The sequence below is a fragment of the Rhopilema esculentum genome, chromosome 11 (assembly GCF_057945365.1).
Source record: "Rhopilema esculentum isolate cy_ngs chromosome 11, ASM5794536v1, whole genome shotgun sequence".
Lineage (NCBI taxonomy): Eukaryota > Metazoa > Cnidaria > Scyphozoa > Rhizostomeae > Rhizostomatidae > Rhopilema > Rhopilema esculentum.
This window is the reverse complement of record NC_142825.1, coordinates 8,690,944-8,717,130: the sequence shown is the minus strand read 5'-3', so window position 1 is coordinate 8,717,130 and position 26,187 is coordinate 8,690,944. Positions and strand designations below refer to the sequence as shown.

The 26,187-nt window shown below is 35.2% G+C and overlaps 1 protein-coding gene and 2 long non-coding RNA genes across 3 annotated transcripts in view; 2 read left to right on the top strand and 1 right to left on the bottom strand.

Moving 5' to 3' along the window:
* Positions 1-116: 116 nt before the first annotated feature.
* Positions 117-10,737, bottom strand: LOC135693505 (vacuolar protein sorting-associated protein 8 homolog). The gene is made up of 2 exons (XM_065212015.2): positions 10,578-10,737; positions 117-6,213 (listed from the first exon to the last, which is right to left on the bottom strand). The coding sequence occupies exons 1-2, from the start codon at positions 10,654-10,656 to the stop codon at positions 2,030-2,032; spliced, it is 4,263 nt and encodes a 1,420-aa protein (XP_065068087.2). The 5' UTR covers positions 10,657-10,737; the 3' UTR covers positions 117-2,029.
* A 955-nt stretch (positions 10,738-11,692) lies between these two features.
* LOC135693920 (uncharacterized) overlaps positions 11,693-26,187 on the top strand; it is a 47,206-nt gene continuing 32,711 nt past the window's right edge. The window contains exons 1-2 of the long non-coding RNA XR_010517066.2: positions 11,693-11,785; positions 14,453-14,558. This is a non-coding gene — a long non-coding RNA (uncharacterized LOC135693920). The remainder of the gene's footprint in view (positions 11,786-14,452; positions 14,559-26,187) is intronic.
* On the top strand, positions 14,595-18,081 carry LOC148958978 (uncharacterized). The gene is made up of 2 exons (XR_016144257.1): positions 14,595-15,256; positions 15,664-18,081. It is a non-coding gene; the product is annotated as an uncharacterized LOC148958978 (long non-coding RNA).

The window sequence follows — 26,187 nt, the reverse complement described above, 5'->3', positions numbered from 1 at the left end:
GAAAATTCTACTCCCCCCGCCCTATCAAAATAAAAATAACAGAAAAGCATTTTTCTAGAAAAATGTAATTCCTATTCATCCCAAAATTGGCCAAAAGATACTACAGGGCGACGCTCGAAATATTCTAGGATTATGCAATAGCAAGCGAAATAGTTTTTAAATGGTAACGATGACGAACGATTTATGTCGGGGTCTCTATCGATGGGGAGCCGGGGCCATAACCCAAGGAATTTGGGCCTCTCCCACCTACTTGAAATTTCACATAAAAACCTTCTTATTGAAATGTGATTATTTTCAGGATATTATAACTATGCAGTAATGCATAATACCTTTCTTTGTCGTTGTATGGCATATCCGTATTGCGCAACGAAAATTCCCGTGAAACTTATCTTTGCAATACGAATCAATTGTAATGCCCTATAAAATCAAGAAATTTATTCCCAATCTAGGGTAGCGTCTTTTGACCCAGATTTGGCAAGTGCCTAGGGTAGAGGTGGGCACCCTACGGACCGCATGCCAATTTATTGTCGCCCTTGTTCCGTCAGGATTGAAAATAATAAAATTATTTGGTCTCACAAAATGATAACTCGCTGAAACTTGTTTTGATGTATTCCCAGTTGCAAAGGGTCAAAACCTCCAGAAGGACTTATATTAAGAAACAGCTTTTCTCGAAGATGAAGCTCATCATAAAGTAAGCGCAAACTGGTCCCAAATAAATAATTGGCATATAAAGGCCTTGCTGCACCTTTTTATAATAGCGTTGAACCTGATTTTGGCATGCAATCTAGTAATACCAGCCGGTAAACTAACAGGTTATATTGAACCTTTTTAATAGAATTTTTTAGGATATTATTGATTTAAAAAGTTACCCTATGAGTTTTATATTTTGAAGTAATATGATGGAAATGAGAGTAATAGAAATTCAGTCACGGCAATCGTTCCACCGGTAGCACAAGCAGGTTGAGATTTCAGCACATATGGGGAACTTATCTTCTTTTAAAATTCTATTTTGAAATTTTGAAATTTGTGAGCAAACAATTAACCCAAAGAAATTACCTGGTACTTGGACACAATACTATTAAACCAGCATACAAATAAAACACTAAACCGCTGCTGGGAATGAGATTATTAATGTCTTTTTTGGTAGACCCAGTGAAATCTTTTAAGGTAAGAGTACCCGACTCTAGGAATTTGGGGAGGGGGGAGATCTCCTACCCCTATAACTCCCACCACTCATCAAAGCATCACCATACAAACAAACATCACCGACTAAAATATTTTATTGTAATACAGTCTTCGATACTTTGTGGAAACCCTTCTCATTTACCGATAATTTCGATTTGCTACATAATCAGGTACGCAAAAACGACTACGAAAAGTAAATATCGCAGTAATTTTTATCTATGACAATCGAATAACTACCAAAACTAAAAATCATGGTCTACTATAACTGAAGACATATTTAGCAAATTCTATAGTTGGGTAAGACAACATTATTGCAATTAGAAGACTTGCATTCGTCAACAAGGTTAATTACGGGTTCCCAAAGAAAAGGGGCTCATATTTCTAAACGGATAGAAAATGTGGATACTACTATAGCGGTGTTAAAAACTATTTCTACAAGTGTAGCAGTCAGACAGGGACAGTGCCAAATCACTACGTTTAACTATCCTTGAACTTTGAAACATATAAACTTATATGGCAAATAAAGCAGGGAGTAGCAGGGAACAATATAAACTTGTTTGAATTGCTATACGAAATACACATCTTGATAGGATATCAACTACCCCGAAAATTTAACTTTTTCTGGCTACTCTTAATAAAAAGATAGCAACGAATCCACAGATCAGCCTGCAGTCAAACGTAAGTTGAATGGCATTTCTAAGATTGGAAGAATATCGATGTACAAAACAAAATAATTGCCAAAAAATGATTTTAATTACACGACAATTTAAGCATTCATTAATCACATCAACATAGAAGAAAAGTCGATTGTACAGAACATAGGATTTGACAGAATTGGTAGAAACTACATTCTGCCGGGAGCAAGTCTAAGTTTGAATTCTTTTCCGCCCAATGTGATATCTTCAGAAGCTCCAATGACCGAACCTGGCCTTGCAAAAATCAAGCGCTGACTATTAACCCACATATCATCAGTAGGTCGCAAGTCACTTAATACACGAAGCCTTGGCGACTCATTGTTGTGTTTAGCAAGATTTTGCAATGCTAGCTCTTGCTGGGGAGTGAACAATGTCTTTTTCTCGCCCTTTTTATGCTTAGGCTTTGTTGGGTTTTCGTCAGTCTTACCCGCACTTGAAGAAGATTCTGCGCTACTCCCACTATACACAGATCCGATTGAGGTGGTCTTATTGCAAAGAATGCACTTCATGTCATTCCCATAACCAACCGACCCTTCAAGGCATTGCTTGTGAAAGGCATGATTGCATCTAAACACAATGACGTCACTCACACTATCCGGCGTTGTGCGCTTTCCAAACGTTTCATAACAGACGTTGCATGTCAAATATTCATGAGAATAACCACGGGATAGAAAATTCTTTTGTGTACAATATTGGTGGTGCAGATCCTTGCCCAGTAGTGATTTTGTTGTTTGCAAAAGAGTAAGCTCGTAGTTGTACGTGTCTAACATTCCAAGGATCAATTCTTTTATTTCTCCAAATTTTCCAGAATTATATGCAGAATCTTGCATGATCTTTTTTAAAACAGCAGGTAATGCAATATGCCCCATCATACTGCTCAAAACTTGCTTTGTTAGTTCCTTAAATGCTACAAAATGAATTGAAGTAACATCTTTGACTCTCCTTTGCGGAGCCATTATTGTCTCCAGAAGTGGAAACCACAATGCTTCTCTCTCTTCAGCGTCAAGTCTAGAGGAATTTCGCTGGCATACGTGGATAACAAGCATCAGGGCATTTTTTAATGACCTTCGCTTCTCTCTCCCTTCCTTGCTTGATAATGGATCATCGTCTACCGCAAAAGATTCACTAAAATCTTGCACTTTGTCTTTCAGGTTGTCTAAAAGCAAATTAAAGGCACCTTTCACGTCCCCAGTCCTTTCTAACAAATACGCAGTTGCATCTACGACCTTCATTTTTCGCACAATAGCTAGGGTTTGCTCTAGTCGGTAATTGTCCGTTTCTCTCAGATATGGGTAGACATTTTGGGGATCATATCGGCACATCAACTGTATAAACTGCTCGTGAGTTGAAGCATCTGGGTTGAATAAATCTCCACGGGACCTTTGTTTGCTGGACTCTCTCTTCATAAATACTCCTTTTAGAAATTCATATTGGGCCTCAGAGTTATACTCCAACTTCCCGACAACATGACTCAAGCAGTCAGAGAAGTATTCAATTATCAACAAAGCCATCTTCTGGCTATCAATTTCAACGAGCTGATCAAGCGCCGCCAAAACAGCATTCTGCATCACACCTCTCTCTAAATCAGTAAAAGAGTCTGCCGACATCATCTCAACGATGTAAGAAAAACTCTGATGCTTTCTGGCCGGGTCTCGCAAGTAGCAAGACAACACCTGTGCATATTGATGATTCTTCTCATACAATAATTCACAAACTTGAAAGAACTTTGCTGCTTCTGCTAGCTTGATTATGCGGCTATCATCAAACTGGTGCAATCCTCCTGCTGAAAGAAGCTCTAACAAAGCTTGCTGTCTTTCCTCGTGTCGACTGTCATCATCTGGGTTAGTGAGATACTCTAATACTTGCTCAAACAACAGTTTGTTTACTCGTATACTCCCTTCAAACTTTGCCATTTGTCTAGCGATGAAAGTAAAAAGCCATCCAACTTGTGTTGGAGTGAATAAGGTATTGGTCACCATTAACTGAAGCAAAATATCTACTACTTTCTGTCGCTTTGAAACCTGCCCAAAAGAAGAATGATCTACATCGAATTCTGGCTCCTCGAAAGCAATAGACATGACATTGAGGAACTCTCTTGTATCAAATTCCAAGAGCACATGAAGACTTGGGTAGGACTGATCATCAAGTCCAATGTCTTTGCTTCGTTTTGCCACTAAAAACTCATAGACCTCGCATTTAACACGGGACACTTTGTCCTCATCGATGAGACCTCGTGGGTATTGCCTCCCAGTTAAGCAGCAACTTATATAAACAAGAAGCTTATAACCAACAGCAGATTCTTCATAAGTTAACTCTCGCTTACTTTTCAAAAGACTTCTTAGGATATTTAGCATTTCTTCCATTGGTGAAAGAAAGTCATTCATTCCCTTGTTGTACACATAAATTGCAAGGTCATATAGGGAATGCGTCCAGCACATCTTCACCATGTGATGAAGATCAACTGCAGTGACATCGAGGTGCACAAGACATGCTTCAAGTTTTCGTAGTTGTCTAGTTGCCTCAAAGTGTTTTACAAAATCTTGCATGACAACTGGTGTTAAAGTTGCAATCCTATCATCAAGAATGTATGGCTCAAGGCCCTCGAGAAACACCTTTTTTGAAATGGGTTCCTCAGAGAAACGGTCATAAATCTCACCAAAAAGTAAATCCAGATTTCCGGTGGCAACACAGTACTCAACACATGTAGGCACTAGGCTGCTAAAGTACTCTGCCAACATTTCTTCCTTGTGAGTTTTTGGGCAGTTAACAGTGAAAGAAATTTCTACATAAGATTGTAAGACTTCAGCTATTTCTTGTGCAATAAAGATCTTTCTCTTTTGTCGACTACCAGCAAGATTGACCACAGCTTTGGCACGTTCCTCATAAAAGGAAAGCGCCAATTGCAATGCTTCTAGAAAGAGATTCTGTTTAACAAAATAGTCGATTCTGTCTCTCCATGACCTTATTGTCAGACAATGGATCGATTTTGTGCCAAGAAGGAGAAGCTGACCATTGAAAACTTGGACTGAGTGATAACAGGCATACTCACTAGCAGCATTCAGCGCCTTGCTTACGTTACCGCCAGTTGCTAGTGACTTAAAATAACTGCTGCCATACACAAGTTGCACGATGCTGAGATCCAGGCACTCAAGTTCTTCTTTAGTTTTTACGTCTATTGTCCTAATTCTTTCAAGGGAATCAATAATCACAATTATCTTTGGGTTCATCCAGTGTAGCGAAACAAGACTGTATTCTGTCTCTATTGTTTGGAATGGTACAAACTTAAACTCTTCACCATATTTCCAAATCTGGTAAAAGTGGATAACTTTATCCCTTGCAAATGCCAGAACTGGACAGAGATACTTTGAATTCTCCTCTTTTTGAATAACAGCGAATTGCCAGCCTAGTAAAGGCAATGTATTACGGCCACCAGGAAGCTTCTTGGTAAATATTGCTTTAGGAAACGGCTTAAGGTTGACAACAATGACCTTGGTGAGAGACGCCATTGCAAGTATTGAAGAATCGTGAAGCTGACTGTCCCGCATACCAATGTGCAGGTGTAAAGGGGCCATGATACACACTTCTCCTTTACTGCCCGAAAAAAAGCATGTGGATTCACAGCTTCTGGTAATCAGCCTCCTAAAGCTAAGGCTGTAAACAGAGCCACTGCTATCGCTACACATTGCAATGGTGGAATCATCGGTAAACTGCAAATGAAGTACAGCATAGCCTGGAGGGTGTGCATCCGTGATTACACGCAAACAGTTGCCATTACTTAAATCCCACATTGTTATTTGCCCCTTTGCATACCCGCACAGAAGCCTTGAGCACTCTCTGTTGATACCTAACGCTGTGACAGCACCATAGTTTGCCCCATCTGAAGTGTTACCTAATATCAGTTTCAATGCCTGGTCGCGAGGCTCGAAAACTAGAACAAGACCATGTGAAGTGCCAATGGCAATCAACATTGAGACAGCCATTGCTGTTGGTAAACCAGCATCTCGCCTCGCACATGCATCCACCAGCTGCCCAGAAATCTTCTTCAGTATGACGTGGCGCAGCACAGAACCATTGGCAATCAGCCCTTTGTGTTTGGCGAGATTGGGAAGACCTGCAAAGGTGCTAACTGGTGACAAAAGAAGGCTATCGACCGAGAACGCATCATCAGGTTCCTTAAGGATATCTTCAAGGCTAGGAAGATTATCTTCGTCGATTTCAGGAAGGTCAAATTCGTTAGAATCTACAGTACCGTCAAACTTGAAGGAGCCTCTTTCATTTTTTGAAGTGTAGTCAACATCCAACGAATCTAGTGAGTCAAATGACTGTGCCCGTCCTGTTTGAGGTAAGATTGAAAATAATTAGGATGACAAATATTTCGAAAATAATAAGGATGACAAATATTTTGTAGAAATTTTTTAGTTTCACAGTAACGACTTGAAACCTGATAGAAAATCCCTAAATCATGCTGCATTGACTAATAAATGACAATTTTTTCATAAATATCGTTTGCCAATAATGTCAAAATGCAAAAAGGTACATGGGCGTCCTTTTACTGAGTCAAATTTCCTCGAAGACAAAATCACACTACAATATAGTTAATCTCGCAAATGCTTATTTTGACTGTGTGGTTTCCCCAACTTTTCCCCGTACCAAGCTTCAACACGTTTCATGTTTAGCATATAAATTCACAGAGGCATCTGGGTTTTAAACAGCAATTCAAAAGCGAGTCAAAACTAAGAAGAGAAAACCAATTGCGCCCATTTTCTTTAAATGCCAATCTAGAATTTAACAATACCAGCACACATTTACAAGCAAGCAGATGCTGCCTATTTTTTAAATCGAAAATGCATAGTATCAATAAACAATTACATAGGGGTGGCTCTTTATAAAACAACAACTGCAGTTGCAAGAGCCTAATTTCAGCTGGTGAGGATTTCTTTTCCATCAAATATTCAGCGTTTATTCTCAGTTTAGAGTTTGACAGATTTTGATTGCATGAAACTAAGAGAAACAGAGAGAACATTGTTTCAATTGCTCACTAATGTTTCAACTGCTTATAAATGTGTCAACTGCTCTGTACCTCTGTTCACCCAGCAATGACATGTACTCATTGGCTAGGTACTCATTTATTAAAAGACAAAGTTTAAAGTTCATTCTACTTTGCAAAGCAGTCATTGTCTTATATACTTTTCATATTTCCCCTACTTTAAATCCCCCAAGAGTTTTCAAACTTCCCATAAATCATTTTCAGCCAAAAAAATAGATAATAGATCATAATGCATTAAAAAGCGAAGACAATAAAGAAGTCACAAAGTATAATTTCATATTTAACAAGGAAAGGTCTCTTGGTTATGAAAATAAAAAATAATAATGGAATAAACACAACACCATTAAATAAACATGTTATTGAAGAGTGTGCAATGAGGCTCAAAGATCTTCAGCAAAGTTATTTTCCTTCTTCATAGATCATAGATTTATTAAAGAATGGATATTATACATGGCAAAATACAGTAATATATAATTTTGGCAGTCAAGCTGAGAGCAGCTATCAGCTTTGACCTGAGAGCAAAGACAATTGAACTCCAAGCTACAATGCTCACACACTGTTTGACATCATCGGTCATGTAACAAAAATATCATAGTAACATAGTAACCAAAATATCCAGGGTGTAGGCTTAGTGGTGTAAAATATGCCAGGTGCAAGCATAAGAACAGTGGCAGACACCTGGGGGGTCGGGGAGGGGGGTAGTCACCCCCCAAATATTTTGGAGGACAATCATGGTCTTTTGTTCTGAAAAATGGAGAAATGTGATGTCATCTTATCAAAACAATAGGCTTGCTTCCCCCCAATATTTTACCAACTGTCTGCCCCTGCATAAGAAATCCTTGCAGCAACATATCAATGCCCATTGCAGTTATAATTTTCCATCCAAGTAAGCTAGGAAAGTAGCAAGGAATGCGATAGGAAGAACTGTACATCAAAATCTTTTTTCGGAAGGTATGAAAATTATGTCTTTAGATGAAAATCTACTAGGCAGTTAGTCTGCAGGGTATGTTAGATGTCTGCACAAGGTTTCAGTGAAGAGCTCCATGCCATGTGATAAGGAAAATGCTGCAGAATAAAATGCCTAAAATGACTGGGCATGCGTGGGATTTTGGTTGAGATGATTTCCAGGTTTGTTTTAGGTAAGTTGTAGACTGGAAAATGTGGCACTTTGGCAAAATCTTGTGGACTAGAGACTTTCAGGTGCAGGCAGAAAGTGTGCTACATAGTTCACATGAATATATTGAAATGGAATGAATATGGTATAAGAGCTAAGCTGAATGAAAAATAGGTTTTACAAAAATTAGACTAAAACCATAGCAATACCAGCTCTGGTCTATCTAATAAGACTTGGGTTACCCCATAACCTAAACCAAAATTATTGTATAACCCAAGTGCGCTTGTGGAAATGTCAAACTGGCCAAGGCAAGTGGGCTGGACTGCAGAGTACAGCACAACAAGATCTGGGGTGTGCAAGAGCAAAATGTAAAGTGTGCACTTTGGTATAAGAGTGCACTTCAATTATTGTGTATATACACTTAGGTGACAAAAGTTTAAGGGCAATGGCCTAGTAACAAATAGTTGGACACCTGATGCCTGAAAAAAAACAACAAAGAAAATCAGTGAACCATAACAAGATTGACAGGTAACATTTCTGATTGGGATTTGATCCAATAGTAAAAACAAACATAAATTAATCAAATTAAAACAATATCAACTGTTTCTGTCTACTAGAACACATTTTTTTCAATATTTTGTTGGGTAACCTCTTGATTTCAAAACAGCCGCCATTCTTTGTGGGATGGGTTGATACAACTTTGCAATGTAACTCCTTGGAATATGTGACCAATATTAAATAACTTTTTCCATGAGCTTTTTTTTGTTGCCAGAGGATTGTGATTTATAGAATTTTTCATAAATAACCAGATGTTTTCAATGATGTTAAGGTTTGGACTTTGTTTGGCAAGACCATGATACTGTTACTATGAAAGTAATTTTTTTGTTGCAATGGCAAAATGGCAAGAAGCATTGTCCTGCTGAAAGATAAATGGTCTTTTGGAATCACCATAAATTTCTTTCTGCACTAGCTTGAAGGTTTCTTCCAATATTTGGATGTAATATTCAACTTTGAGGGACCTCTGGCACAAAGCCAGCTTACCAACGCCATTAGGCCCAATACAACCCCACACCATGATTGAAACAGAGTTGGTAAATGTGGGTTGTTAAACATGGGATTATTGGCCTCTTTTGTTGTTCACCAAACCCTTAAAAAACCTGCAAAAAATACATTGTCCAAATAACGGAGGGGTCATTCCAGCATTGCCTTGGACCAACAGAGACAGTAACTTTTATTTTTTGGTTACACATACTGTTTTATTTTTCTTATGCAGCTTTTGATCCCATATTTTTTAAGTATTCTTGCAACAAGACGTTGGGAAACACTTTCTTTCACAAACAAGTTACCTAAGTTAGCCTTAAGCTGACCCAACCTGTGAATCTTTGCTTCCTTGACTCTTTGCATATGATTCTTTCCCCCTATTAGAAATTTTCCTTGGATGGCCTGTTCTTGTTTGAGCTTTGGTTGAGCCAGTTATTTTGTATTTCCTATAAATATAACATGCTGTTGACTTACTGCAACCTACTTCTTTTGAGATTTCAGTAAACGAATGACTGGCTTCACGTAATAATTTACCTGCCTCAAGTTGACTTTTGAAATACTCTCTTGTTTTCGTCATTGTAATAAAAATAATGATAATTTCAAATTCCTTATGAGTTTTATTAAATATATATATGAAAAAAAGTAGAAAACACATTGGTGTTGCTAGAACTAGTATTTTTGCGCACACCATTTCAATAATCCTGCCAAAAAAGCCAAACTTTTAACAGCAGTGTTGGAATGCTATCTATGGAGACGCCATTTTTTCTTTCATCATCCTAATATTTTGTCACATAAGTGTAGTACGCACAACATCGACAAAGATAAGAAAATAGAAAATTGATAGTTGTTTTGTATCTACCAAACCAATGCAAGATTATGATCTTGAGGAAAAATGCTAATCTTATTTGCCCTAAGCAATAGGACACAGTCATGTCATGCACTTTAGTAAAGTGTACACTTCAATTGTACACAACAGTACACACCAATATGTTAGATCCCAAGAAAATTGATTGAGAAGGGAATATATGAGTGAATAAAGAAAATGTACATGAATGAGAGTTATTTTGTTATCAAACTAATGCAAGATTATTTCGATCTAGAAAAAACTTAAATTCCTCATTTGCCCTAAGCAGTAGGACACACCCAAGCCTCGCCTATATTTCAAAATGCCAGACCCTTTACCAGGTGTGCAGGGACATTTTAGGAAAAATATCTTGAGTGTGTGCACTTGCCATACCTGCAAGTCTGGCCAGTGATATGTAGTACGATCGATGACGGATGTGCTACCGACGTACTTTATTTGTAGAGTTAGACTGCTCTGAGCTTCATGTGAGCAAAGAATCAACTGTAACAGTTATTCTTCTTTGGTGAAATAAATAATGCAATTCCATAGCCACCTTGAGTAATGAAACACTCTTCGAATAAGAATGCAGGAAGATTAGATATCAAATTTCGCTCATTAAATTTATTTGCATCAGAAACAACAAATAACCACCTGACGCAGCCAAAAGTCCAGCCAGAACTTCTCGATTGGATCCATCCTTTTCGTCTCCCGTTTCTTGCTGTTCTTCCATTTTCCGAAATCAGCCACTTTATTGACATGCGCACTTCGCACTTCCTCCACCTTCAACTTGCCATACGACCTCGTTTTAAATTTTCATTTGACTTTTTACCTCGCAACCACTGCCACTTTTTGTCCGTACCACCCATTGTTATGAAAATTTGTGCGAAAATAATTTTTCCAAAATATGGACCTGTCCAAAAATTTACTGCGCGAAAAAATTTGTTACAATTCGCAACAATTCCAGGGGGAGGGGGGATATATCAGCTTTAAAAAGAGGATTGCGCTCTTCGTAAATACAAACTTTTAAGACCGTTAATCTGTCATTTCAATTATTTGGGAGGGGAGTTCAATAGAGCAAAAGAATATGAAGTCTGTAGTGGGTCATGGCACCACCAAGCGATTTATGATAGGTGTTGAGGGGCAAACGACTTAAAACAGTAATCGATACTTTTTGCTTGCTGGGACATTTTCAGCTCTTTAGAAGCTATTTATAGATAATCATTAGTACTTTTAATGACACTATATTTGGATGGATAACATCTTTTATTTATAAGGAGCGACTTTATAAGGGATTTACATGTCGAGGAACGAATAGGTTAATGAACTTATTCTGTTAAAGACAAAATCTCTTAGAAACTTTTCAATTTTGAATATTTTTATAACTGCAAATTGTAGAGATATGAATCGCCAGTCTCATTCAATTGTACAGACAAAACTCGCTTAAAGTGTGTTTTGCATCAGACAGGTGTTTGATTGTGTATTTTCCGGCTTTGCTGTGTTTTTTTATAATGCATTATTATAAGAATATTGTTTATAAGAATATTCAAGAATCAGCAGAGAATCGCTAACCCTAACCCTACCTAACTCTAACCCTGTACTTGAAATAATTAATATTGAAAAAATCTATGACTATTAATCATATGACTATCAGGACGAGCAGAGCAGTATGGAAACTAGACAATTCCTGCTGTGTCAGGTAATCAATCATTGCAGGTAATTCGCCAACTTTGCCGCGCAATTCTTGTTGAAAACCTCGTTTCCGTTACCTTGTTGCTAAGTTGGCGAATAAAAATGGCAGCAGCCTGCTGGCGACCACGTGGATAAACCGATTTCGACTGCAAACAAATCCTTAAATCAAGGTATTATTACAGAAATTTGGTGTTATTATAAGAAATTCTTGATAGAAAATTTGGTCTTTGGACGGGAGAAAAGTTAAGAAAATTTCAGGAATCTCTAGCAAGCCTTTTCATAAAGTTTGAGAGCTCAATTTTCATCTATCTTGCTTACCTAAACATGTTCATCACACCTCACACCACAACCATCTTCATCACATCAAATGGTTTATCTCTTGTTCTAACTCGATTATCTCGTCACCAAATCAAGTCATCACGAATATTTTATCCAAAGCAAGCTTTCTGCTTATCCTGATGTCGACTGCACCAAATTGTTTTGTTTTCCTAAACATGGGTCTAATCAAACGAGACATAAAAACAATGTGTCTGCTTTTCAAAACACTCAACTTTAAACCTCTGAAAAACTGTCGTAAACAACTTTGAAGCACCAGCTGAAAGTCCCCTTATGGCTACTCCATTCAAACGGTTAAGCAATAACACATATCAAAGCAGTTCAATTTTATCTAAGTAGTCAACCCAGCAGCTAGTTTTCCATTTACAACATCACAAGTTTTTAATACTTTTTAATATCTTCAGCATAAAATTTTTCAGCAGAACCTTTTTAGGTTATCAAGGGTTTTTGAAGCTGCAAGCAGTGAAACTTGTCACTGTCAATATTTCAATTGTTTAAAAAATGCTTGTGGCAATGTTTTACCAAAAGTCTCAAGTTTAATGTCATGCTAACCAATGTTTTATATTGATAAACTTTCACGAGTTTCAATTGCTCTCTTTAAACATTTTTAAAAATTTAATTGTTTCTTATTTTTTTTGCTTTGAGTACTGACTGCTCTTAAAATTTTTTCTGATGACTACCACCACTTTCTTACAGAGACCCCATTTAAAAATTTCTCACTTGTTAAAAATTGATTGTAAACTTTTTAGCTGAACTGTTGTAAATTTTAGACGCTCTCCGTTCTCCTAAGTATCTTTTCTTTCCTTTTCTTTTCTTCTCTTTTTTGTTATTTTTTCTTTGATTTTCTTCTCCTTTCTTTTTTTCTTCCATTCCTCTCTTTTCTCCATATCTTTTCACGTCTTTCCTTTCTCTCTTTTCTCCATTTATCTCCTTTTTTTACCTTTTATATTATACCTTTTTTTTGAATTATTTAGACTTTTAGTCTTTTCTGTCTCTTTTGGTCTCTTCTGGTCTTTTCTGTCTCTTTTGGTCTCTTCTGGTCTTTTCTGTCTTTTCTGTCTTTTCTGGTCTCTTCTGTCTCTTTTGGTCTCTTCTGTCTCTTCTGTCTCTTTTGGTCTCTTCTGTCTCTTCTGTCTCTTTTGGTCTCTTCTGTCTTATCTGTCTCTTCTGTCTCTTTTGGTTTCTTCTGGTTATTTCTGTCTCTTTTGGTCTCTTCTGGTCTTTTCTGTCTTTTCTGGTCCCTTCTGTCTCTTCTGTCTCTTTTGGTCTCTTCTGTCTCTTCTGTCTCTTCTGTCTCTTCTGTCTCTTTTGGTCTCTTCTGTCTTATCTGTCTCTTTTGGTCTCTTCTGGTCTTTTCTGTCTTTTCTGGTCTCTTCAGGTCTCTTCTGGTCTCTTCTGGTCTCTTCTGGTCTCCTCTGGTCTCTTCTGGTCTCTTCTGTCTCTTCTGTCTCTTCTGAGCAATGCTTTGGTGGAAAGCTTTATGTTTACACCTTTGTGATCTTTAAATTTTCTTAAAGGTAATTATCTTGACTTATTTTTTGATGCAAGTTGTAAAGTTATTTATCAGCAAAAGTGAATAATGCCTCTTATGATTAACTAAATTATATTATGAAAAAATATAATTCAAAATATACCACGTAGACGTTTTTTATATCATTTAGACTTAACCGTTTTCAAATTTCTCCCAACACTCATTTCATCCTATTTAAAAGAATCTGTACCCTTTTTGTGATTTTTTCTTGCATGAGGAGGATTTGGTGATTAATTTTTTTATTGGAAATGCTCTTTTGGAATCGCGTCTTTAATTACTCATTTCAATTTTGATGCTTATATTTTCATTGAATATCTGCACGTTGGAGGAATCCATTGATATTTTTTTAATTTTAATGAAGATATTATCTTATCTGCTTCACTTTCTCATCTGTCTTTTATCTATCCAGCCGTAATGTTTACTATAAAAAACAGTTTATACTATTTTCCTTTCTAACCGCACACTTCAAGGGAAATTGTTAAGAGAGCAAGGTCTCTCGATCTTTCAAGGCTATCATTGCCACTTGAATTTAGGGCTTTGCAGATTTTTTTGCCTTGTGACATGTATTACAATTAACATTTTAGCATTCTTCGTGTGTATAGTAATTTGTCCTTTTTTCAGTGGCGTTTAATACTGATTTGCTTACTTTCTCCAAAGACGCTGTTTTTGCCTTGAATTTCTCTTTCCCGCCTTGCTACGACAAAAATCGTAAATATTTTGTTTTTTTCTGGGAAGTCAATAAAATTCTTTATAAAGATGCAAGGTGTAAATGTTTCCGGAAATAACAGCCTCCGTCCTCGTTTTTGTTCTTGTCTAATGGTCACATGTCTGACTAGAAATTCATTGAGTTAATTCTTCCTCAAGTGAAACTTTTTTTGTAAACTTTTTCCATAAAATGTTTTTCAGATGGGTGACTGAAAGAACTTCGGGAAGAAGTCTTATTTCTTTCAAGATTCCTCTTTTGTTTTAGATTTGAATGATCATACTGTTCGGAAGATTGTGTATCATTACTGAAAAATCAAGACCTATATCGGCATTAAACTCAGATGTCGTATAAATTCATTGAAAATAAAAAGGTTAGTTCAAAACCAATTCGATTCTATTTATGACATTGTTCAATAAACTAAATCTAGCGATATTCAACAATTTTCATCGTTGATTACAGAGACACAAAATGTATCTCTAATCAATTTGTCTTGCCGCTTCTGTTTCATGTAAACAATTTATAATAATGCTTTCATAACAGTCCTTTATGTTTGGATCATTTAAAGGGGAACTGAAGTGAAAAATGAAAATCAATTATTTAGTAGTTTTCATCGTGCTGATTTCGAATATCGACACGAAATTAGTGTTTTTCTTTTCGTTTTCCTGCATTCACCACGCGAAGTGTGAAATTTCTCCATTTCGGTGGCGGAGAGGTCTGGAGACAAGTTTCAGGCGCTGACGTAAAGTCGTGGACACGTGCCCCGATCGCAACGAAAACAACATTGTAGTAGGTAGTAGAGTGAATCGGAGGGAGGGAATTTGGTTAGTGGTTAGAATTTCAGTTCGCAATTTTCACGACAGCTCTTCAGGAATGACAACAGACTTAAGATCGAGCGACGATGAATTTGGAGCATGTGGTGGTGAAGTACTTGCCCTACCAAGAGCGAACGGGAACTGCGAAAGTGGCGATGAAGATTAGCCTAGGCCCGATGAGATCCCAGAGGCTGAGGATGAATTATCTCCCGCGACGTGCTCGTTTTGTCGGTAGAAATGAGGAAGTAAATCAATGGTACGTCGATCTTTGTTTCTTTTCTGACAATGAAGGCAAGAACAACTCAAACACAATTTCCTTATTTCCTTATAAAAAGTAAGATACAACTGAGAATGTAGGCTACATATTATAATCTTTCCATTTCTAAAATCTGAAATAATAAGGATTATTACATGTTACAATTTAATAAAAATATTTCCTTTGATATAAAACGTTTATACATAGTTTGATGTGTAGCACGGAACAGGTCGACCTAATCCACTTTGGTTTTAAAACTGGCTTGTTTTTTGTACATTGACAAGTATTATTAATCTTACTGCAATTAAGATTTTTGGACTGATAATTCGAAAATGTCAAATATTTAATAGAATTGCATAAATATGCCTAAAATAGATTAATACCTAAAATTATATCCATTTTGCTAGGTATCTACAAACAGTGGCCGATCAATGGATGGTTTGCTGGTTTTTGGGTATTTGTGCTGGAAAAACTGGACAACTTTAAGTATGAATTTATCACAAAATGTAAAGAAAAGAACTTTAGTCAAAGAAGACAAGGGTTTCAAAATTCTGCAGAGAGACAATGAAAATGCAAAACTCAGCTACCTACTACATATACAGTGGAGTACAGGGTTATATACAGGGGTTATTCAAAGGGACCAGACTTTCAGTTCATAATAGCAAGAAGAGAAATTTAGAACCAGTGGGGTCATGTTATAAGTTAGAAATTTGTTAAAACTAGTGGAGATTGAGCAAGGCTTGATATTTTCAAGATTCCTAAGGTATATTTTTCAAGATATTTTACTCACATCAAAATGTGTAGAATAGTTTGGATTTGATAAAGTTTTTCTCTTACAATAATGGTCCTGTACCACCTGCTTGGTAACATTTTTTATAAATAATCAGAAGAAAATGTTTTACCTTCACAGTACAATGTTCTTTTAATGTATTCTGTCACTGCCTGTTGTTTAGATACACTGTTTTCAAATTTTGAGAATGAAGTTTTTTGGTGCCCAATGGTTATATTTTTCTGAAATTTGCTTCAACTCAACATTTTTCATAGAACAGTTATGAGATAGAAACCCTGACATATATTTTGTTAAGATCAGGTCTTTTAATAAACTTGGAAACATATACATCATTTAATGGTTGTGCTTTAAATCCTTCTCCTTTATGTACATCCTGGTATGAATGTTTTTTGTGCCTGGAGTTATACCAGAAAATGCTTTGATATCATGTTCTATAGACAAAGCATGAGAAATCATGTTTAAAGGGGTATTTCTGAGGTTGGGGACCATTCTTATCATTTTCAGCAAGTCAAATTGTGTCGGTTTGCCAAGTTTCATGGTTGTTTAGTTAACAGAAATAGATTGACCATACTAACGTATTTTGAGTACTGGGCACAAGTACCCCAGTCTAAAAATAGCACAAGGGGTATTTCTGAGGATGGGGACCATTCTTATCATTTTCAGCAAGTCAAATTGTGTCGGTTTGCCAAGTTTCATGGCTGTATAGTTAACAGAAATAGATTGACCATACTAACGTATTTTGAGTACTGGGCACAAGTACCCCAGTCTAAAAATAGCACAAGGGGTATTTCTGAGGATGGGGACCATTCTTATCATTTTCAGCAAGTCAAATTGTGTCAGTTTGCCAAGTTTCATGGTTGTATAGTTAACAGAAATAGATTGACCATACTAACGTATTTTGAGTACTGGGCACAAGTACCCCAGTCTAAAAATAGCACAAGGGGTATTTCTGAGGATGGAGACCATTCCTATCATTTTCAGCAAGTCAAATTGTGTCGGTTTGCCAAGTTTCATGGTTGTATAGTTAACAGAAATAGATTTACCATACTAACGTATTCTGAGTACTGGGCACAAGTACCCCAGGCTAAAAATAGCACAAGGGTTTTTTTCCCAAAATGATTCTATATTCTATCTTGTTGCGCATACCGAATTCTATATTTTCACCAAGTTTCGTGCTTTCATCACAATTTTCACGATTGTTATCTGTCATGAACCTTATCAAACTCACTACTACATTACATCAAAACATCTCTTCGTGTCCACCACTTTACGTCACAAGGTCACGTGACACAGTGGTCCGACCGCGTTCTCGCTCCGCCATCGATGAGGGCAAATTTCGACTTTAAAAACTTAATAACTTAAAAACTACATAACGTATTAAAAAAATTCAAACGGTTTTGGAATCAGCACGGGAACCTTTATCAGTGGTAAAAAAATCGTTTTTCACTTCAGTTCCCCTTTAAAGCACTTTGGAATTTCAAGATCATTTGAAACTCCACGAAGAAATAGTGCCTCAGTCTTCTCTAAAGAATGAGTAACTTATCCTATCTAAAAAATGAGTCTCCCAATTTGCTCTTTCTTGTATTTTGTGGAGGCAATTCTGAACTTCTTAAAGCTGGTGCAGCTTGGAGATCCCTTATTGTAAGATACTTTATGACTAATTTGTCTAAATGTTTCGGCTATTTTTTATACCAAGAATATTTTTGATTTTATACCAATAATCTTCCTTTATGTCTATTTTATTTTCATTTAAAATGACGGCTTTTCTGCTTTCAATGTCAAACGTGTCACTCATCACTCAGCTCTATAATGGCTGCTTTCCCTTAGACTTTCTCAGTCAAGCGCTTCTGACAAATAATTTCCTTATCAAATCAAGTAATTTGACCATTTGAAATGCTGCCTCTCCTTGCAGTTTTGCAATATCTCTTTACTATTCATATTTTGTTGTTGTTGAAATCTTCTTTACAGTTTTCCTTTATTTTCAAACAATAAATCCTTAATTTGTTGTGACTCCTTTTTGTCAAGCAATCCTACCAATACTTATCGTTATCACATAAATCAATCTCATTAAAATAACGTCTGCTGTTGCAATCTTCTTTACAGTTCCCCTTTTTTTCAAACCATAGATCCTTAATTTTTTGCTACTTCTTTTGCCAAGCGATCCCACCAAATCTTATCGTTATCAAATGAATCAATGTCATTTAAAATGACGTCTGCTGTTGCAATCTTCTTTACAGTTCCCCTTTTTTTCAAACGATCGATCCTTAATTTTTTGCTACTTCTTTTTGCCAAGCAATCCTACCAAATCTTATCGTTATCAAATAAATCAATGTCATTGAAAGTGACGTCTGCTGTTGCAATCTTCTTTACAGTTTCCCTTTTTTTCAAACGATAGATCCTTCATTTTTTGCTACTTTTTTTGCCAAGCAATCCCACCAAATCTTATCGTTATCAAATGAATCAATGTCATTTAAAATGACGTCTGCTGTTGCAATCTTCTTTACAGTTCCCCTTTTTTCAAACGATCCATCCTTAATATTTTGCTATTTCTTTTTGCCAAGCAATCCTACCAAATCTTATCGTTATCAAATAAATCAATGTCATTTAAAATGACGTCTGCTGTTGCAATCTTCTTTACAGTTCCCCTTTTTTCAAACGATAGATCCTTAATTTTTTTCTATTTCTTTTTGCCAAGCAATCCTACCAAATCTTATCATTATCACATAAATCAATGTCATTTAAAATGACGTCTGCTGTTGCAATCTTCTTTACAGTTTCCCATTTTTCAAACGATAGATCCTTAATTTTTTTCTATTTCTTTTTGCCAAGCAATCCTACCAAATCTTATCATTATCACATAAATCAATGTCATTTAAAATGACGTCTGCTGTTGCAATCTTCTTTACAGTTTCCCATTTTTCAAACGATAGATCCTTAATTTTTTGCTATTTCTTTTTGCCAAGCAATCCTACCAAATCTTATCATTATCACATAAATCAATGTCATTTAAAATGACGTCTGCTGTTGCAATCTTCTTTACAGTTCCCCTTTTTTCAAACGATAGATCCTTAATCTTTTGCTATTTCTTTTTGCCAAGCAATCCTACCAAATCTTATCATTATCACATAAATCAATGTCATTTAAAATGACGTCTGCTGTTGCAATCTTCTTTACAGTTCCCCTTTTTTCAAACGATACATCCTTAATTTTTTGCTATTTCTTTTTGCCAAGCAATCCTATCAAATCTTATCGTTATCACATAAACCAATGTCATTTAAAATGACGTCTGCTGTTGCAATCTTCTTTACAGTTCTCCTTTTTTTCAAACGATAGATCCCTAATTTTTTGCTATTTCTTTTTGCCAAGCAATCCTACCAAATCTTATCGTTATCACATAAATCAATGTCATTGAAAGTTACTTCTGCTTTTGCAATCTTCTTTACAGTTTCCCTTTTTTTCAAAAGATAGATCCTTAATTTTTTGCTATTTCTTTTTGCCAAGCAATCCTACCAAATCTTATCGTTATAACATAAATCAATGTCATTTAAAATGACGTCTGCTGTTGCAATCTTCTTCACAGTTCCCCTTTTTTTCAAACGAAAGATCCTTAATTTTTTGCTACTTCTTTTTGCCAAGCAATCCCACCAAATCTTATCGCTATCAAATAAATCAATGTAATTTAAAATGACGTCTGCTGTTGCAATCTTCTTTACAGTTCCCCTTTTTTTCAAACGATAGATCCCTAATTTTTTGCTACTTCTTTTTGCCAAGCAATCCCACCAAGTCTTGTAGCTATCAAATAAATCAATGTCATTTAAAATGACGTCTGCTGTTGCAATCTTCTTTACAGTTCTCCTTTTTTTCAAACGATAGATCCCTAATTTTTTGCTATTTCTTTTTGCCAAGCAATCCTACCAAATCTTATCGTTATCACATAAATCAATGTCATTGAAAGTTACTTCTGCTTTTGCAATCTTCTTTACAGTTTCCCTTTTTTTCAAAAGATAGATCCTTAATTTTTTGCTATTTCTTTTTGCCAAGCAATCCTACCAAATCTTATCGTTATAACATAAATCAATGTCATTTAAAATGACGTCTGCTGTTGCAATCTTCTTCACAGTTCCCCTTTTTTTCAAACGAAAGATCCTTAATTTTTTGCTACTTCTTTTTGCCAAGCAATCCCACCAAATCTTATCGCTATCAAATAAATCAATGTAATTTAAAATGACGTCTGCTGTTGCAATCTTCTTTACAGTTCCCCTTTTTTTCAAACGATAGATCCCTAATTTTTTGCTACTTCTTTTTGCCAAGCAATCCCACCAAGTCTTGTAGCTATCAAATAAATCAATGTCATTTAAAATGACGTCTGCTGTTGCAATCTTCTTTACAGTTCCCCTTTTTTTCAAACGATAGATCCTTAATTTTTTTTGCTATTTTTTTTTGCCAAGCAGTCCCACCAAATCTTATCGTCATCAAATAAATCAATGTCATTGAAAGTTACTTCTGCTTTTGCAATCTTCTTTACAGTTACCCTTTTTCAAACGATCGATCCTTAATTTTTTGCTACTTCTTTTTCCAAGCAATCCCACCAAATCTTATCGTTATCAAATAAATCAATGTCATTGAAAGTGACTTCTGCTGTTGCAATCTTCTTTACAGTTCCCCTTTTTTTCAAACGATAGATCCCTAATTTTTTGCTATTTCTTTTTGCCAAGCAATCCTACCAAATCTTATCGTTATCACATAAATCAATGTCATTTAAAATGACGTCTGCTGTTGCAATCTTCTTTACAGTTCCTCTTTTTTTCAAACGAAAGATCCTTCATTTTTTGCTACTTCTTTTTGCCAAGCAATCCCACCAAGTCTTGTAGCTATCAAATAAATCAATGTCATTTAAAATGACGTCTGCTGTTGCAATCTTCTTTACAGTTCTCCTTTTTTTCAAACGATAGATCCCTAATTTTTTGCTATTTCTTTTTGCCAAGCAATCCTACCAAATCTTATCGTTATCACATAAATCAATGTCATTGAAAGTTACTTCTGCTTTTGCAATCTTCTTTACAGTTTCCCTTTTTTTCAAAAGATAGATCCTTAATTTTTTGCTATTTCTTTTTGCCAAGCAATCCTACCAAATCTTATCGTTATAACATAAATCAATGTCATTTAAAATGACGTCTGCTGTTGCAATCTTCTTCACAGTTCCCCTTTTTTTCAAACGAAAGATCCTTAATTTTTTGCTACTTCTTTTTGCCAAGCAATCCCACCAAATCTTATCGCTATCAAATAAATCAATGTAATTTAAAATGACGTCTGCTGTTGCAATCTTCTTTACAGTTCCCCTTTTTTTCAAACGATAGATCCCTAATTTTTTGCTACTTCTTTTTGCCAAGCAATCCCACCAAGTCTTGTAGCTATCAAATAAATCAATGTCATTTAAAATGACGTCTGCTGTTGCAATCTTCTTTACAGTTCCCCTTTTTTTCAAACGATAGATCCTTAATTTTTTTTGCTATTTTTTTTTGCCAAGCAGTCCCACCAAATCTTATCGTCATCAAATAAATCAATGTCATTGAAAGTTACTTCTGCTTTTGCAATCTTCTTTACAGTTACCCTTTTTCAAACGATCGATCCTTAATTTTTTGCTACTTTTTTTTCTAGGCAATCCTACAAAATCTTATCGTTATCATATAAATTAATGTTATTTAAAATGACGTCTGCTGTTGCAATCTTCTTTACAGTTCCCCTTTTTTTCAAACGAAAGATCCTTCATTTTTTGCTACTTCTTTTTGCCAAGCAATCCCACCAAGTCTTGTAGCTATCAAATAAATCAATGTCATTTAAAATGACGTCTGCTGTTGCAATCTTCTTTACAGTTCTCCTTTTTTTCAAACGATAGATCCCTAATTTTTTGCTATTTCTTTTTGCCAAGCAATCCTACCAAATCTTATCGTTATCACATAAATCAATGTCATTGAAAGTTACTTCTGCTTTTGCAATCTTCTTTACAGTTTCCCTTTTTTTCAAAAGATAGATCCTTAATTTTTTGCTATTTCTTTTTGCCAAGCAATCCTACCAAATCTTATCGTTATAACATAAATCAATGTCATTTAAAATGACGTCTGCTGTTGCAATCTTCTTCACAGTTCCCCTTTTTTTCAAACGAAAGATCCTTAATTTTTTGCTACTTCTTTTTGCCAAGCAATCCCACCAAATCTTATCGTTATCAAATAAATCAATGTAATTTAAAATGACGTCTGCTGTTGCAATCTTCTTTACAGTTCCCCTTTTTTTCAAACGATAGATCCCTAATTTTTTGCTACTTCTTTTTGCCAAGCAATCCCACCAAGTCTTGTAGCTATCAAATAAATCAATGTCATTTAAAATGACGTCTGCTGTTGCAATCTTCTTTACAGTTCCCCTTTTTTTCAAACGATAGATCCTTAATTTTTTTTGCTATTTTTTTTTGCCAAGCAGTCCCACCAAATCTTATCGTCATCAAATAAATCAATGTCATTGAAAGTTACTTCTGCTTTTGCAATCTTCTTTACAGTTACCCTTTTTCAAACGATCGATCCTTAATTTTTTGCTACTTTTTTTTCTAGGCAATCCTACAAAATCTTATCGTTATCATATAAATTAATGTTATTTAAAATGACGTTTGCTGTTGCAATCTTCTTTACAGTTCCCCTTTTTTTCAAACGATAGATCCTTAATTTTTTGCTACTTCTTTTTCCAAGCAATCCCACCAAATCTTATCGTTATCAAATAAATCAATGTCATTGAAAGTGACTTCTGCTGTTGCAATCTTCTTTACAGTTCCCCTTTTTTTCAAACGATAGATCCTTAATTTTTTGCTACTTCTTTTTGCCAAGCAATCCCACCAAATCTTATCGTTATCACATAAATCAATGTCATATAAAATGACGTCTGCTTATGCAATCTTCTTTACAGTTTCTCATTTTTCAAACGATGGATCCTTAATCTTTTGCTACTTCTTTTTGTCAAGCAATCCCACCAAATCTTATCGTTATCAAATAAATCAATGTCATTTAAAATGACGTCTGCTGTTGCAATCTTCTTTACAGTTTCCCTTTTTTTCAAACGATAGATCCTTAATTTTTTGCTATTTCATTTTGCCAAGCAATCCTACCAAATCTTATCGTTATCAAATAAATCAATGTCATTTAAAATGACGTCTGCTGTTGCAATCTTCTTTACAGTTCCCCTTTTTTCAAACGATAGATCCTTAATTTTTTGCTATTTCTTTTTGCCAAGCAATCCCACCAAATCTTATCGCTATCAAATAAATCAATGTAATTTAAAATGACGTCTGCTGTTGCAATCTTCTTTACAGTTCCCCTTTTTTTCAAACGATAGATCCCTAATTTTTTGCTATTTCTTTTTGCCAAGCAATCCTACCAAATCTTATCGTTATCACATAAATCAATGTCATTGAAAGTTACTTCTGCTTTTGCAATCTTCTTTACAGTTACCCTTTTTCAAACGATCGATCCTTAATTTTTTGCTACTTTTTTTTCTAGGCAATCCTACAAAATCTTATCGTTATCATATAAATTAATGTTATTTAAAATGACGTCTGCTGTTGCAATCTTCTTTACAGTTCCCCTTTTTTTCAAACGATAGATCCTTAATTTTTTGCTACTTCTTTTTCCAAGCAATCCCACCAAATCTTATCGTTATCAAATAAATCAATGTCATTGAAAGTGACTTCTGCTGTTGCAATCTTCTTTACAGTTCCCCTTTTTTTCAAACGATAGATCCCTAATTTTTTGCTATTTCTTTTTGCCAAGCAATCCTACCAAATCTTATCGTTATCACATAAATCAATGTCATTGAAAGTTACTTCTGCTTTTGCAATCCTCTTTACAGTTTCCCTTTTTTTCAAAAGATAGATCCTTAATTTTTTGCTATTTCTTTTTGCCAAGCAATCCTGCCAAATCTTATCGTTATCACATAAATCAATGTCATTTAAAATGACGTCTGCTTTTGCAATCTTCTTTACAGTTTCCCTTTTTTTCAAACGATAGATCCTTAATTTTTTTTGCTATTTTTTTTTGCCAAGCAGTCCCACCAAATCTTATCGTCATCAAATAAATCAATGTCATTGAAAGTTACTTCTGCTTTTGCAATCTTCTTTACAGTTACCCTTTTTCAAACGATCGATTCTTAATTTTTTGCTACTTTTTTTTCTAGGCAATCCTACCAAATCTTATCGTTATCATATAAATTAATGTTATTTAAAATGACGTCTGCTGTTGCAATCTTCTTTATAGTTCCCCTTTTTTTCAAACGATCTATCCTTAATTTTTTGCTACTTCTTTTTCCAAGCAATCCCACCAAATCTTATCGTTATCAAATAAATCAATGTCATTGAAAGTTACTTCTGCTTTTGCAATCTTCTTTACAGTTTCCCTTTTTTTCAAAAAATAGATCCTTAATTTTTTGCTTTTTTTTTTTTCCAAGCAATCCTACCAAATCTTATCGGTATCACATAAATCAATGTCATTTAAAATGACGTCTGCTGTTGCAATCTTCTTTACAGTTCCCCTTTTTTTCAAACGAAAGATCCTTCATTTTTTGCTACTTCTTTTGCCAAGCAATCCCACCAAATCTTATCGTTATCAAATGAATCAATGTCATTTAAAATGACGTCTGCTGTTGCAATCTTCTTTACAGTTCCCCTTTTTTTCAAACGATAGATCCTTTATTTTTTGCTACTTCTTTTTGCCAAGCAATCCCACCAACTCTTATCGCTATCAAATAAATCAATGTAATTTAAAATGACGTCTGCTGTTGCAATCTTCTTTACAGTTCCCTTTTTTTCAAACGATAGATCCCTAATTTTTTGCTACTTCTTTTTGCCAAGCAATCCCACCAAGTCTTGTCGCTATCAAATAAATCAATGTCATTTAAAATGACGTATGCTGTTGCAATCTTCTTTACAGTTCCCCTTTTTTTCAAACGATCGATCCTTAATTTTTTTTGCTATTTTTTTTTGCCAAGCAGTCCCACCAAATCTTATCGTCATCAAATAAATCAATGTCATTGAAAGTTACTTCTGCTTTTGCAATCTTCTTTACAGTTACCCTTTTTCAAACGATCGATCCTTAATTTTTTGCTACTTTTTTTTCTAGTCAATCCTACCAAATCTTATCGTTATCATATAAATTAATGTTATTTAAAATGACGTCTGCTGTTGCAATCTTCTTTACAGTTCCCCTTTTTTTCAAACGATAGATCCTTAATTTTTTGCTACTTCTTTTTGCCAAGCAATCCCACCAAATCTTATCGTTATCACATAAATCAATGTCATATAAAATGACGTCTGCTTATGCAATCTTCTTTACAGTTTCCCATTTTTCAAACGATGGATCCTTAATCTTTTGCTACTTCTTTTTGTCAAGCAATCCCACCAAATCTTATCGTTATCAAATAAATCAATGTCATTTAAAATGACGTCTGCTGTTGCAATCTTCTTTACAGTTTCCCTTTTTTTCAAACGATAGATCCTTAATTTTTTGCTATTTCTTTTTGCCAAGCAATCCTACCAAATCTTATCGTTATCAAATAAATCAATGTCATTTAAAATGACGTCTGCTGTTGCAATCTTCTTTACAGTTCCCCTTTTTTCAAACGATAGATCCTTAATTTTTTGCTATTTCTTTTTGCCAAGCAATCCCACCAAATCTTATCGCTATCAAATAAATCAATGTAATTTAAAATGACGTCTGCTGTTGCAATCTTCTTTACAGTTCCCCTTTTTTTCAAACGATAGATCCCTAATTTTTTGCTATTTCTTTTTGCCAAGCAATCCTACCAAATCTTATCGTTATCACATAAATCAATGTCATTGAAAGTTACTTCTGCTTTTGCAATCTTCTTTACAGTTACCCTTTTTCAAACGATCGATCCTTAATTTTTTGCTACTTTTTTTTCTAGGCAATCCTACAAAATCTTATCGTTATCATATAAATTAATGTTATTTAAAATGACGTCTGCTGTTGCAATCTTCTTTACAGTTCCCCTTTTTTTCAAACGATAGATCCTTAATTTTTTGCTACTTCTTTTTGCCAAGCAATCCCACCAAATCTTATCGTTATCAAATAAATCAATGTCATTG

What these genes read in the sequence shown, in the direction of transcription:
- LOC135693505 (XM_065212015.2), bottom strand. Translation starts at nt 10,656, where the DNA reads ATGGAAGAACAGCAAGAAACGGGAGACGAAAAGGATGGATCCAATCGA. An exon ending in TGGACTTTTGGCTGCGTCAG is followed by an intron (nt 6,214 to 10,577) that starts GTGGTTATTTGT and finishes TACCTCAAACAG; the next exon opens with GACGGGCACAGTCATTTGAC.